The sequence below is a fragment of the Symphodus melops genome, assembly GCF_947650265.1.
Source record: "Symphodus melops genome assembly, chromosome: 23".
Taxonomy (NCBI): domain Eukaryota; kingdom Metazoa; phylum Chordata; class Actinopteri; order Labriformes; family Labridae; genus Symphodus; species Symphodus melops.
The window spans coordinates 4,998,355-5,012,956 of NC_136713.1; the positions used below are offsets into that span (position 1 = coordinate 4,998,355).

At 40.9% G+C, this 14,602-nt stretch overlaps 1 protein-coding gene and 1 long non-coding RNA gene across 7 annotated transcripts in view; one reads left to right on the forward strand and one right to left on the reverse strand.

Annotated features, from left to right (window-relative positions):
* Window positions 1-2,276, forward strand: LOC306818331. The gene is made up of 2 exons (XR_013778168.1): window positions 1-633; window positions 2,204-2,276. It is a non-coding gene; the product is annotated as an uncharacterized lncRNA (long non-coding RNA).
* Window positions 2,277-6,197: 3,921 nt separating this feature from the next.
* Window positions 6,198-14,602, reverse strand: part of gpd2 (glycerol-3-phosphate dehydrogenase 2 (mitochondrial)) — a 29,025-nt gene continuing 20,620 nt past the window's right edge. For 5 of the 6 annotated variants that reach the window (XM_079335861.1, XM_079335863.1, XM_079335860.1 and 2 more), the window contains 9 exons: window positions 13,943-14,136; window positions 13,509-13,643; window positions 13,256-13,431; window positions 12,122-12,253; window positions 11,886-12,044; window positions 11,362-11,474; window positions 11,104-11,182; window positions 10,892-10,990; window positions 6,198-8,907 (listed from right to left, as the gene is read on the reverse strand). In XM_079335861.1, the coding sequence (XP_079191987.1) occupies window positions 8,782-8,907; window positions 10,892-10,990; window positions 11,104-11,182; window positions 11,362-11,474; window positions 11,886-12,044; window positions 12,122-12,253; window positions 13,256-13,431; window positions 13,509-13,643; window positions 13,943-14,136 (1,213 nt within the window). In that variant the 3' untranslated portion in view covers window positions 6,198-8,781. The remainder of the gene's footprint in view (window positions 8,908-10,891; window positions 10,991-11,103; window positions 11,183-11,361; window positions 11,475-11,885; window positions 12,045-12,121; window positions 12,254-13,255; window positions 13,432-13,508; window positions 13,644-13,942; window positions 14,137-14,602) is intronic. The other variant, XM_079335862.1, reaches the window with a different exon arrangement.

Below are 14,602 nucleotides of genomic sequence, written 5' to 3' on the forward strand. Positions count from 1 at the left end.
CAGCCTGATTGGACGATGCGTTGAAGTGATGGAGACTCTGCTGAAGATTTAAGATAAGAACATTTTATCAACATGATAAAGACTGAAGAGTTTGTGTTGCTGTGGACTTGAGTTCAGTTTTAAAAGCAGCCTGGTGAGATGAACAATGTGACAACTACAGGGCGCCTTTAATCACCTGTATCAGTGAAGAACAGAGCCTGTGATTAAAGACATGATTTCACAGCTCTAGTGTGAAATAGTTAGATGTATGTAAATGAAGGTGTAAACACACGTCAGATAAAAAGCATGCTTTATTTCCCCCTTTGTTAAATCAATGTAAACGAGCTGATCATTTATCAGCTGCACTCTTATTTTGGTTGAACAAAGTTTCAGTTAAAAACATCAAATCAAGCTTGTGCTCAATAAATTTGTTGATTAAAAATGATTTCTCTGCCAGTGATCTAATGTTTAGGGACAGGTTGTGCATCAGAAGGAATAGATGCCAAGTTTACATGAGTCCTCTCCAATAAAAGCATGAAGTTATAGTGTTTAATGGGTTCACTGAATCATAAAGAAAATAGTTAAATGTGCTGAAGATGAACTCCCATCCTGACCTATTTTGTTTTGTTTCAGGTGAGCTGCTGAACCTCTGTGGTAAGATCATTTGTCTCTGTTAGAAAGTGTTTAGTGTGTTTAATTAGAATATAGTCATGTTTACATTAAATGTGCTCTGGCTCTACTCATTACATATTCAATGATAGCCTGCAGGGCAACATGTATTTGAAATGTAAATACAGAGGTTCAGGATGTAGATCATTTACACCACAGTTTGTTCTTCAGAGGTTTCACTCTTCACTGTTTATTGAAAGCTTCATTGGTCAGACATCTGTGAGGAGTTCAGGGATCCTTCTCACATCTAGATGCAGAAAAGCACAGTGAGTTAGTAAGTCTATTTTCACAGGTTTTATTTCTGCCTCCAGCTGTTAAGACTGTAAACATTCAGTCTGAAGCATGCTCACTAACCACACTGCTCTTTTACAGGTGTGTGCTGCTTTGGAAACCAAGGACCTTTACTATTTCCCCAGTCTTTAATTAAACCATCGTGTCCCCCTTACCACAAAATAACTATCCACCCTCCCACAGTGGGTAAATGAGCTTTTTAATATATTCTGAGGCCCTTGACTGAAGTTTATGTAGAACAGGTAGTAATCTGACTTACTCCCCTCAATGTTATTGAACCAAACAGATGATGCAGAATGTCACACGTCAAGGAATCATGCTACACCAAAAGTTATTTTTTTATTGATAGAAGTAAATGTTAGTTTGTGCTTTGAACACTGACTGCAGAAGTAGTCAAGGTCCTCCATTTCCAAAGCAGCACACAGACCTGTAAAAGAAAGAAGCAGTGTGAGCATGCTGACAGTCCAAACTCCTTCATAGTGTAAACCTAAAGTTTAACAGTAAATAGGTAAAGCACATGTTAGCTAGCATTAGCTTAAAGAAAAATGGACTAAGTGGTTTCAAAGTACTCACGGTTCTGGGGTGAATCGGGCAGCATACCTGGCCGGGGCCGGCTGCGTGTACTCGGCAAAGTGGCGCAGGACAAGTGGCCTTTACCCTGCTTTTGCCCTGCCGCGTCAAGACACGACTGACTCTTTGTACTCTGCTCCCGCAGGTGTTCAGTTCGGACTCGGCGCAGGTGAAGTCCATCGTCCTGATTACTCCAAGCCCAGCAGCCAATCACAGAGGAAGAAGTCCCGATTGATGCACGCCCCCACACACCATCCGACTTCACGCAGCTGACCGTCATCGTCCTAATTGTGTCAACGCATGCGCGTTAGCCCTCGCGCTGTAGAGGCCCTCTGATTGGCTGCTGGGCTTGGAGTAATCAGGGACGATGGAGTTCACCTGCTCCGAGTCCGAGCTGAACGCCTGCGGGAGCAGAGTACAAAGAGTCAGTCTCGTCTTGGCACGGCAGCGGCACGCGGCAGGGCAGGGTAAAGGCCACTTGTCCTGCGCCACTTAGCCGAGCACACGTAAGCCGGCCCCGGCCAGGTATGCTGCCCGATTCACCCCAGAACCGTGAGTACTTTTCAAAACACTTAGTCACTGGCGCTGCTAGCTAACATGCGCTTTACTTATTTACTGTTACCCACATTACTTACTTTAACAATGTATGTTCAGACTGTCACCTGTAAGTATTAAACACTTGTTTCTTTTACAGGTCTGTGTGCTGCTTTGGAAACTGAGGACATTGACTACTTCTGACGTGTGCTGATTAAAAATCTTTCAACCAATTGTGGAGTATTTTTCAAAGTTATAAACACCCGTCACTCTGTGCAGTTTGACATCACTGTTATATGCAGTGACCACCCAGGGTGGTCTTCAAATCAGGACATTCCAGAGGATTTGTTGGGCAACAGCACTCTGAGAAAACAATAAACATGTAAATGAAGGATGCATCCATGAGAACAATAAATACATTTAAGGAGGGGCAGGATAATGACTGCACAATTTAATATCCTGGATCTGCAGTGATCTAACTCTTTAAAAACTGACTGTATAACCTGATGCATGTATTCTGCTCCCTGGTGGATTATCAGTATACTGCAGGCAGTGTGAGGGCTTTTTTGTCCTCTTTAAAAAGACCCATTATGTAAATTCATCCACACTTAAGAGAATCATAGCTAATTTTAACAAAGTAAGAATAACACTTATATTACTCATTCTGTAAAATAAGTATCTTCTGTATTGAAACAATTGATCATTACTTAATTCACAGGACAGCTTGTGTAAACAAAAACTAAGAACCAGGGAGTGTAAGATTACATTCATAGTTTATTGTTTTACAGTTAAAGTTAATATAAGAGTTTACATTACAATATTTAAAGGCTGTCACCCAAAGGAGAAGACCTTAAACATCATACAAAGCACTCATATCTTTAATTATCTACTAACAATAAACATGTCCAAACTGAGTAAAAAACATCATGAATAAGACTACACAGCTACATGTGACGAAAAGAAGTTAACAACTCTGCTACAGAAACACATTAGGACTTTAAAATTAAATCTATTACCATCAATTAAAGTGCCTAAAGAGACTGCAAATAAAAAAACTAAACAGCTGAGAGATCATCTTACCATCCAGCTGCAGCACAGAGACTCCTCAGATCACACAGGTCAAGGACACCTGGATTAGCAAACACAAGAAACAAAGACATCAGGGTTTAAATTTGGTGCACATACTCAAACCAGACCCTCTGCCAGTGAAGCTATTTTCAAATGTTACCAGTACACATTTAAGTCTATAAAACAATAGAAGACTTCAATTTATGATGCTTTGTAAACACATCTTGCCCAATAATTAAGATTTCTATGTTGCACTAGTTTAACCAATATACTGACTTTAGTGGGAGACCTGGTCCTAAAATCCATCATTTAAATAAATTAAATAAGCTAAGAATCTCTTTTGTCTCTGATTTTTACAGCTTTAATGTCAAATGCTGCAGACATTGTTTTAATAAGCAGCTTTAACAGAAGCGGGCTAATGTTCTTTAATTGTTATAATTAATACTACTGGAACAACCGAGGGTCTTTATTGGCTTTAATACACAATATAATTAAAATACATTAACGTGTGCTTGCGCCTGTTATATATTTAATAATTAACATAATTTTAACCACCACAGAAATCTGGTCATCTTACTCTATAGTAGATTTTCCGACGAATAAAATCGAGAATATGTGACACAAACAGTTGAAGAAATCAACAGTGTTAACTTTTTGAACATTGAAGAAGAAAAAGAAAAACACTCATGAAATGTTGGAGAGAATCAGGCTAGTTCGTGTAGCATACATGCTAACGGCTTTCGTCTTGTTTTGGTCAGGCTGCCCCTCAAAATGTTTTTAAAAAAAAATCATAACACCGTAATTAGTTTCAACGTCTTGCTTTTTGGAAAAATATTACTAACATTTTGAATAAATTGACAGTAACAACAATAAACTTACCAAATGCGTGTGGAGCTCGAGTGGAAGCCGACGGTTGGAGGTTAGTTCGGTCGTTGATTGTTCACGTGCGGTTGGAACGTCATTCAATAGGCACGTCGTCGACGCAACGCGGAAGTACAAACGTGGCTTAATGAGCAGCGAAACTGCGGCGCTGCTCGCAACGCTTCTTAAAGTGAGGGTGTGTTAGCTACATTTAAAGACACTTACAGCAGGAAAAGTCTGTAATAAAACTATACTATTATGACTCAAGTGTGGTTATACGTATTATATTTTTAATTTGATGGTTCATCGACTGCGAGTTGATCGATTCAGGGGGTTTCTATCATTATTCCTCCAAATTAGGAGGAAACAGCATCCTCTTGTGGACACGTTTGGAAGTGACCGCATTTACAAATATGAATATAAAGAAGAGGATAGTATCACAGAACATTTTTCAAACAGGATATTAAAACATCATGGTTAATGAATTACATGGTTGTTTAAGAACAAAAAAACCCTTCCATTACAAAAACTTTTTTATACATTTTTGGTCAAATATTAATATCAAACGCATGACTTCCAAAGTCACGCAACTCCTGTGAATTTTTTCGTTCACAGCCTGATAATATTCAAGTGAATGACTCATGGACAGATTCCAGTGTGAAAGGCAGCATTGTTGCAGATAGGAAGAAGATGGGGATGAGGAGGACTGCTCATGCTTCATTCACACTGCGTAGGAGGAACCGCAGTGAACCCACTGTCGTCACAAGACACACTGAGGCGTCTGTCCACATGGAGATATTTGGACTCTGATGGCGCCAGACACATGTTGAGACAAACAGACTCTGTTTTACAGAGAAAAGAGGATTTGATTGTTATATTGATGCTTAGATTGCTCTTTTTTTGTATTTGAGGATGTTTAATCCTCTTTGTTTGGATTGATTGGCAGGTGTCTATTGAAATGCCGCTGAAAGAGCTTCCGGTCTGCACAAAAAGCCTGAGAGTGACCCAGGTAAATGTCAGGACAACTTTGAGTGAGGTTCAAGAGTGGCACAGGAAAGGAAAGGTTTGAACCATTATTTGAAGATTGTTACAGGGGTCAGAGCATTTTGTTCCTCCATTTCCCTCCTTTCTGCACCCACAGTCCTCTCATACTTGAATATATTGAACACTGAGTTGTGATTTTTGTGCTTCAATTTTCAAAATCTGATCATCTTTCCCTGCAACTTGCCGTAAAGGCACAAATAACACTAATTAATTATGTCTGCACACTCGTCTTCCATCTCCCATACCAATATTTGAACTTTTCCTTCCTCACAAGAGGTCGATGTGATTAATTTCTCAGTTAATTATCTTCTTATTTACATTTATTATTAGCTGCACAAGTGAAGGGTTTGTCGAGCTGTTCTGGGGCCGTTTGGTCCCCTACACTCTTACACACAGTTCTAATTAAAACTCATTAAAATCATCATTATTTAGCAACAAGTTGTGTCTGGGAAGCAGGGGGGCCGATTATTTTCCACTTATCAGTTACTGATTACAAACACTTCTTCAATCTGAGTGAAATCATTCTGATTGGGGATTACGATTTCTGACCAAATATTTAAAGTCACATGAAGCAATAATCTCTCATTTAGAAAAAAGGAGGATGTAACTATAAGTTAAATTTGAAAATAAGCTACAAATGTATTAATTCGTTTTAGGGAAAATTAAGCAGGATTAAATGTTACCCGTCACTTTATAAAAAACAAAAAAAAAAGGGGGGGGGGTGTCAGATTGCAGCAGATCTCATAAGAATAGAAGAACACACACTAACTGAACCTCATCCCTCCAAACTGGGTGAAAAACAGCCTTTTTTCCCCCCGTAAAGGTCACAGTGGTATTTGAATGACAGCTATAAGTCCTCGCTCATATTACACTCTGGGAAAGAGAACGAGGAGGAAGCAATTAATTGTAACGAATAATGGGACAAATGTGGTTAGCATATGACCGTTAACGCTCTTCTTCTTCTCTGGGGGATTGCGATGGTCGCCACGCCGACGTGTCTGCATGCACACTAATTGAAAGTGCGAGGACGATGGGGGTGGTGTTGACTACTGTTCCTCTCCGTTTCTTCAGGGTCTCTGCCAACTTAAGTCAAACGTTAATGCAGTAAACATGCTGAAGTGTCTCTGCTCACATGTCATCACATGTTCTGACTCCACATATGAATGAAGACCACACAAAGCTTTTCAGCAACCGGATACATTTAATGAGATAATTGCTTTGTTTTCTCTTTCAGTATTGGTACAGTATTTGTGGAACAGTGAGAAAGACGGAATCGGACTCTCTTTGAGCGTGGATAAAGCTGTAATTTCATCCAAGGCAGACAATCTAAAATGTGGACGTGGGTTTAAGTCACACTGCCCACCAGCTATTCTCTACAGGGGGGGCCGATGTTGGCAGTTTGAAGGGTCCTCGTGTTGCTGAGCTCCCCCTGTGACCACACACTGAGTTAAAGGTACAGTGTTTGTACAGTGGGAGCAAACCTGTGGAATGATTCTGTAAGAAGTCCGTACAAAAATCTGAGTATAAATCATAACATGAAGGCAATAAGGAAGCACAGTCTGAACATAAACACGTTTTTGTTTCCAGTATAAAAGCTTCAGCAACAGAGGAAGAGCGAGGGCCGCCATGTTGGAAGAATTTAACCTCTTCTATTCACTTTGAATTCATTAAGTTATCTGAATTTTCCTTAAAACAAACCAAACCTCTAAATCTAAAGGGCTGTGGGTAACTTTGTCTTTATGTTTAAAGACAGTGTCAGTGCCATGATCGGATACATGAATCAAACTTTCTGTTTCCTTTTTTGGATACCTTACAATCCTGGCGTTCAGACCATAATTCGTCCTGCATTGAAGCCTGCAGGGTTGTTCATGATCTACAAACTGAGGAGGGTTCGAGAGGCCAAAACACTGCAGGTCCACCGATACTCAAAATGTTTTCCGATACTTCAAAAATACGGTTTAAAAGTTAAAAGTCAGAAAAACAAGTTGAAGAGTTGTTTTAAAACTGTGGGGAATAAATAATTAGATAGTTCATCGTCAAAAAAGTTCAAAGAAAAAACAATCGATGAAGTGAAACTTCGACTGACCGACAAAAACCTTCAAACATCTAAAACTGCCTTTTAAAAAACATCCTAAATGAAAAAGAAAGAACTCAAAGCATCACTATATTAAACTACTCTTCGGTTATCTCCTCCAACATGGCCGCACGCTCTCTGTCGCTTAAAACATATAATACAGATTAAATAGTTTTCTTTTCACAACATCTTTAAACATCTTTACATTCTCAGCACGAGTTCCTGTTTGTTTAACATCAAGTGTGGCAAAGTGAAAATGTCTTAGAGGCACATCAAGGCACGAATCATACATTCAGTTTGTGCGTTGCCTTTCATTCATTTTCACAAAGACGCAAACAGCATGCAGAGCAGAATTATTATATTAGCTATATCTCATGATCCTGTTTGCAGGATGTGGGTTCATCCAGCAGATCTCCACATCAAACACACGTAGTGAAAATAAAGATTGACATTATTAAGAGGGGAAGGGCTAACAGTTAGCATGCACATAGAGAGAAACATCCCTTTGAAATCCGTTCTTCGGTCTAAAATCTTGACATGTCTGTGCGTAAACAGCTGCAGTGATGAGAGACAGGAAGAATAAATACTTTTAAAAACATACATAGTCAACACAGAAAAGCAGCAGTGATTTAGAAACATCTCCTCGTGTAAACCTCAGTGTCAGTAGTGGTTTGAGTTTTAGTGCAATAGATGGAAAAACACAGTCAGGAAACAACCCAGTTCAGATTCTTTCCTCCCCAAATAGAAAGGTTTTCTGGGGTAACAGCGTAGATCACAAACATCTCAGAGTGCTTTAAGAAAGACTCAACATTACCCGACGAGTGCTTGGAACACGAACAGATCAGAAGAACACATCTAAATGCTTCTTTGTGCTTTATTTTAGGGTCCATTAGTCCTTTAGGTTTAGTCTCCTGGACAGATTTGACAGTCTGACACTGAGAACAAACTAATTATGTTTTCTTTCGTCATAGAAATATTGTCTCACTACGTCTGCTTGACTTCATTCAGCACATTAAATAAATCCATTAATACCCGAATGAGATGAATCTCTCAGTGCAACACACACATACTTTTTATTAATAAAGAGAAGATCAGACTGCTGGTGTGTACGTTAGCTTGATTTCTAGTTGTGCTTTACTTTCTTCACAGAGAAGCTAAACACCGTAAACACGCACTGACTGAGAGTATCGGAGGAAAATTGTGTAAAAACTTTATTGGTACCAGGAAATGAAAAAAATGCCTCTCTACGTCATGGGAACGCAGCTCTTTTTTTTTTTCTGTAAATGGAACTACGTTGTATCTTGTTCTTGGAAACTCTGAAAGGGTTGTAAAGAAGTAAAGGACCCGTAAAATTAAGCATGATTAAAAGCTTGAAGCTGCATCATGTGGAGGAAAGTGTTTCCTCAACAATCACCGTCGCTTGTGTTCGAAAGGAGTGTTGCAGTAAAGAGAGAAAGAGAGATAATGTAATTATTGAAATATCAAAGTTTGTTTCAAAGACAGTATAAAAGAGAGCTAATGTGTCAAATCAGAGGCCATTAGAGATAATTTCATTAAAAAACAAACTCAGGAGCGACGGTGATTTGACCAAATTCTTCTCCCTGTGCCTGATTGCATTATTGTCATTCAAATAGCGTATTTGCATTTGCCATCTCAACCTTTTAGAGTACCGGATTTAATCCTTGTCTGTTTTAGACTCCGCCCCCGCTCCGGTCCACTGTCACCGGCCCTCTCTTATCCAGAGTCTCCTCCGCCGCCTTCATCAGCAAGGCCAGACGGCTATCAGACAGAAGCCCCTTCTTCACGGCGCTCATCAGCTGGAAACAGTAGAAAACATAAATTCGTATACGGCGTGTGTGATAAAGGTTAACCTGTCAGACCAACGGAAGGGTGAAATAATTACCTGAACAAAAATACCCCACAATGAAAGGCTTTAGAGACGCACGGTCACCTTCACAACCCGCACTTTGACAATTAGAAAACGAAACAGACACCAACGATGTTTCTTGACGTGTTAAAGCTGAACTGGATCTGATTTTTTTTTTGTCACCACTCTAACATGAAATTAAAATGTTCATTTGTTTTCTGATTTAAATAAACAGAAAAACCTTCAACCTCCCGTTGAGTTTATCTCACTACAAAGACATCCGTCTAACTCTTTATGTGTTCGGCCTTTTCAAAGGACAAGAAAGGAATTATTCCATATTTTTCTTATTGTCAATAAATCCCTAAAAGACCAAGAACAATCCCGTGTAACTCCGTCCCTCCTGGAACAATCTTTGGCATCAGATATGAATATCAACCACGATGCTTTTGCTTTGGCCTGTTTCTGGGATTCTTTAGGTGTAAGAAAAATATACAATATGACCGTATTTATCCATTCATGGCTTCCTTGTTCAGCTTTAACACTTTGGTGTGTTTCCTCCCTTCAGCCCTTCCCGTTGTTGTCTCTGTTCACCACAAGACTTAAATAAAGTTTGAGGTAACTTTATAGTTAATACAGAGTGTTGCAGCGTTTGGTTCCCATCATGTACACTACCTGTTTGTTGTGCCTAAAAGTCGATGACGTGCAGGTCAGACGTACACACAAGCAGAAACACACATATTCAGCATCACAACAGACACATCAAACATGGTTTACAACTGAGAAACATCATTCTAGTCAAAAGACACGTTGACTTTTATCTGACTGAATTATCGACTGCCACTGAGCGCTCCTGTAATGACTCTTCGTTCTGGGCTCAGGTGAGGAAGTAATTTATGAGTGGACGGACAAGTCGCTTGACACTCTTCTCTTTAATTAGCTCCATCTAGTCCAGTTAGAGTTTCACACCTTCTTTGTACAGCAGAGGATGTTCAACCTTCTCACAGCTCAGGTGGAGGGTTTTCTCTTTTCTTTAACGATGGATCAATTTATGAGCAGCAATGTGTGAGGAGGAAACTGTTTCATCCATCGTGGTAACACTTCTCAGAGGAAAACCAACTCAAGAAAGAATGGTTGATGCCTCTATTTCCTGAAATCATATTTGGTTATCTATGATATATATGTGCTTTTATATATTAATACTTTTAAATCAGAATAAAATGGCAGATAAAAGTCAAATTCAATGACGACTCTCAAAGCAAAACAAAGAAGAAGATTGAAAACAGGAATTGGCTGCAATGACAACAATTCAGAGGGTGTACGTGTGTGTGTGTGTGTGTGTGTGTGTTGGATGGTGCTCCCTTGGGTTTCTATTATCCGGCCTTCATGTCTTCAGTCCTGACAGAGGTGTTAGCCTTTAACGCTTCCTCTCATTAGCTGCACATCTGGAACATTTTGTAACATATCTCCTGCTCTTAAAACTTTTACTTGCTAAAAACAACTGGTTTCTTTCCACATGTTCCTTAAAAATCTATGAAAGTGAATGGAATCGTCATGGATGATAAATACTGAAATTAACACATTAATGTAGAGCTAGGACAGATAAGTCACCTGTTTCCATTAGAAGGACGATTCTTAATTAACCCCTGAACATGAATGCACATGACATTTTGTATAACAGCGGTACTCTATCTCTTAGCTATGCCTTTTAGATTCATCCTCACAGGTGTTCTCCATCAGCTCACTGGAAGGGTCATCAGTAACATTGTGATAAACATCTTCACAGCTGAGCATCAAAATAAGATGTTGGTTTACAAATAATAATAACAAAAGCATGACGGCAGTTAGTGTTAACAGAGAGACATCTGCTGATATTCAAACGAGGCGTGTGAACGATCGTTGCTGTCGTCACTGAGCCATCGTTGTGTGTTACGTACCTGCAGGAATTCATCAATCTCCACCTGTCCGTTCTTGTTCAGGTCCACTTCATTCAGGATCTCATGGAGGGAATTTTCATCTATCTGCACGTTGATGCTCTGCAGAGACAGAAGAAGAGTGCGAGGATCGACAACACAACAGTGAGACAAAGTGTACGAAGACGCACCAAAAAACAAAGAGGGAGAAGAAGAGGGGCTGAAAGTGAACTCACATCCAGGACCTGCTGCACGTCCACAGTGGTGATGAATCCTTTGCTTTCTTTGTCAAACTTATGGAAACGCTTCTTGTACCTAAAAGACGAATAGTAAGAGGTTGAGGCTTTGTTTGCTTTGTGGCTTTTTCCTTTCACTTCTTTTATTTCATCGTGTTGATTAACAGCAAACAGGGGACTTACCTTGCACTCTAAACAAGAAAAGAAAAGCTTGCATGTTTGGATGTGTTTAAAAAAACCAGGAGGAGTAATAAGTACCTGACTACTTCCTGGTAGTCCAGGTTGATCTCAGTCGTCTTGGTCAGCTGCTCAGAACGAGACCTGTAGCCCATTTCGTGGTACAAAAACTTCTTTGCTGCTTCAAGCTCCGCCTGAAGGAAACATTAGCAGAGCAACCAAGAATCTGAAAACTGAAATCAAGAGCTTTTATGAAACGATTAAAACTTCAATAATTAACATTTCACAAAACCATCAAAGCCTGGAAATTGTGTTTTTCACAGATGTCGTCTAAGAGTTCAGGGTGTCCTGTGTTCACAATAAGAGCTTAAAATAGTTCAGAGTTCAGCTTTCATGCAACACATATCACTTCCTCTCTTTCATACACACACCAAGCTTCTCCTCTGAGGGCATACAGGGCGTGGACCTTTCTTTTGTTAACCAATGGAAGAAGAAACACTGCCAACAACTTCAAAAACCTCCAGGGATTCAAGCATTGTGTGATACAGAGCAGGTTTTCTGCAACAGGGAACTTTTCCACAAACTGAACTCCACAGAAAACTCACTGTCTTCTTCTCCTCACTCCAGCCCAGCTCTTTCCCCATGATCTGCACGATGCGAGGCAGGGCTTCATCGGCCGCCTGCACGTTCAGGAAACCGAGGCGTGTTCGTCTGGCGATCACATCGATGGCTGTGCAGGCGTACTCCTTCATCGCATACAGTACCTGAGACAGGAGAGCCGCGCCGCGTTAACAAAAAGAAACAAAAAGAAGAATTTGAGAAGCATTGAGCCTCGCTCCACCTCGCTCTCGATGTAAGGGAACTCTGACACCAATCTTTTCCCGACGATCGGCCATCTTTGCCCAGTGACCTGAGCCATCTTTGCCACGTCAAATGCTTTCGCTCCGTACGTGGCGGCCAGGTGCTGAGCAACCTGTGTGTGAAGGGAAAAAAAATAGATAAATTGTAAAAGAACAACCAGTCAGCAGGAATGTAATGAGCACAATAATATCCAGCGAGCAGCTCATTATGGCAAAAAGAGGCTAAGTAACGAACTTCTTACATGTTCTCTTCCATCACAGCGTATGAAGCAGTATAACCTTTTTATCATGATAAATCATCAGAGACTCTCTCCCATCTGAAGGAACGGTGAAAACAACGTATATTATAATGGCAGCTGTGGATGCTTGCACAAGTGATTTTGCCTATCGGAGTAAAGCTTTCGAAGTGTTAGCGCTAGCACCGTTTTGTCATTGAGTTGTCAAGTGTTTACAGAAAACGAGAGGCCTATTTGCTATTCAGATCGTTGGCGTGCCGATCATGTGAAAGGGCAAACGCTGTCCAAATATCAACAGTGACCTTTTTGGTAATATTGGAACAGGCAGACGAGTCGGTGCAGAACGGCTCTAATGAGGAGTAAGTAGACTGTGCCACTACTTTTCCTTCCTGAAACTATGTTTTATTGGATTCAATGAAAACGCACAGGCTAATTATTGGAAATATGGCGTGTAGCTGTTGTAAATCAATGCGCCCTTACTTAATGCCATTGATAAAAGTGTACAGTGCAGTTCACCGTGTGTCCAGTCTTTTGTGTTGCAGAAATGTCAGCGTTGTTATAGCAGCAGCTTTAATGTCAACTCACATTGCTGAAGAAGGCAGTGAGTGTGCGTGCATCTGTGAGGTTTTACACGCTTGTTGGTAGGGCGAAGTGGGTCTTGGTATGTGAATTTTTTTTACATCTTGTCATGCCAAAAATGTTTAGGAAGTCAAATGGGGCGGAGCTGCTGTTACAACATAATTACATTTCCCCCCTGTGAGGTGAACAAAATGTGAAAATGTGCCGTTAGACTGCAGCTATTTCATGACATGAGGTTAGCTTTCTGAAGTCTCAGTGTTACGTACAGTAATGGCTGTTTCTGGCAGATTGTGGTTTTACCTCTTGCTCCAGCCCGTAATCCTGCACCAGGCGGATGTAGAGTGTTGGCGTCCAGCCCTTTGCTCCTTCCAACATCAGACCCACGGTCTTACAGGGCTCCGCTGAGAGGCTGTGAGATTTAACGGCCGCGTCCAGAGTCTCCTCAGCCATCGACCTGTAGGTGGTCCACTTTCCACCTGCATACACAAAATAAAAACCATGTGTACCAGAGTAAACACGCAGCGCTGAGAGATAATGCTACAGGCTCACTGACCAGCGATGGTGACCAGTCCGCTGTCACTGATGCTCACGATGTGGTTTCTGCAGATGGACTGAGTGTCTTTGGAGTTTGGGTCCGTCACCAGGGGTCTGATGCCGCTCCACGCTGCCAACACGTCTCCTCTACGGACTGTGGACATAAGAAATAGACACTTTGCACCAGAATGCTTCAGTTTCAACTAGTGCTCTTACTTGATAAGGCCTTAAAAAATATGTTCATCCATGAAACTTTCTTGAATTTAAAATCGGTCTTTTTGTTTTCAATGTCTTCTTTTATTTTAGTTCACTCTTAATTGGCAGTAAATGATCTTTATAAGTAGAAGGGTGAGTTGTTTAAAAATGTTAATGAGGTTGGTCACAACGTTTTCTTACATTTTAGAAATTCAGTTTTGTCTTTGGCTCATCAAAGATCAACATCATGATCCGTACCTTCTACGTCAGGGCTGAGGTAGTTGCGGACCTCCCTCAGGATGAAGTTGATGTCGTCCTCCCCTGGTATGGGGTGGGCCGTCACGCTGGTGGGCGTGTCTGTCGTCCCAGCGATGGTCATTTTCTCCCAGGGCAGGAAGAAGATGACGCGCCCGTCGCTTGTGGCCGGATCGAGGAGACCCATGTTGTCTGGGCTGTGGGGCAATAAAATACAGGCACAATGGTTTTTTTATGTAGAATGAGGAGAACCATAAAATGTTACTCGAGCTGCTTCGAGGAAAACAGGATGAGAGGAAAAAAATCCTGTAGGTAGTAAGAGAGCGAAGACAGAGGAGAAAATAGGCAGAGGTGGAATATGTGGGAAGAAGAGGAGGCGGGGAGGGGACAGATAGCGGAAGGAGGAAGAGAATTAGGTGGTTGGCATTTCTGCCGATGTTCAAAGGGCTCACGCTCCCTCGGGTTTTGCTCAATAAGCTTGGCTGAACTTTAAAAAAGCCCCTGACTTCAACAAAACTCACTCTATTACTCTGCTGTATTTTAACCACAGAAGATTGTCCTGTGCATGACGTGTAGGTCAGCGAATAGCTGAGCCAGCTTATTGTTTGCAATAAATGAACTCCTGAACACCTGACGGGAAGTTAAAAGAACATCATTCAGTTT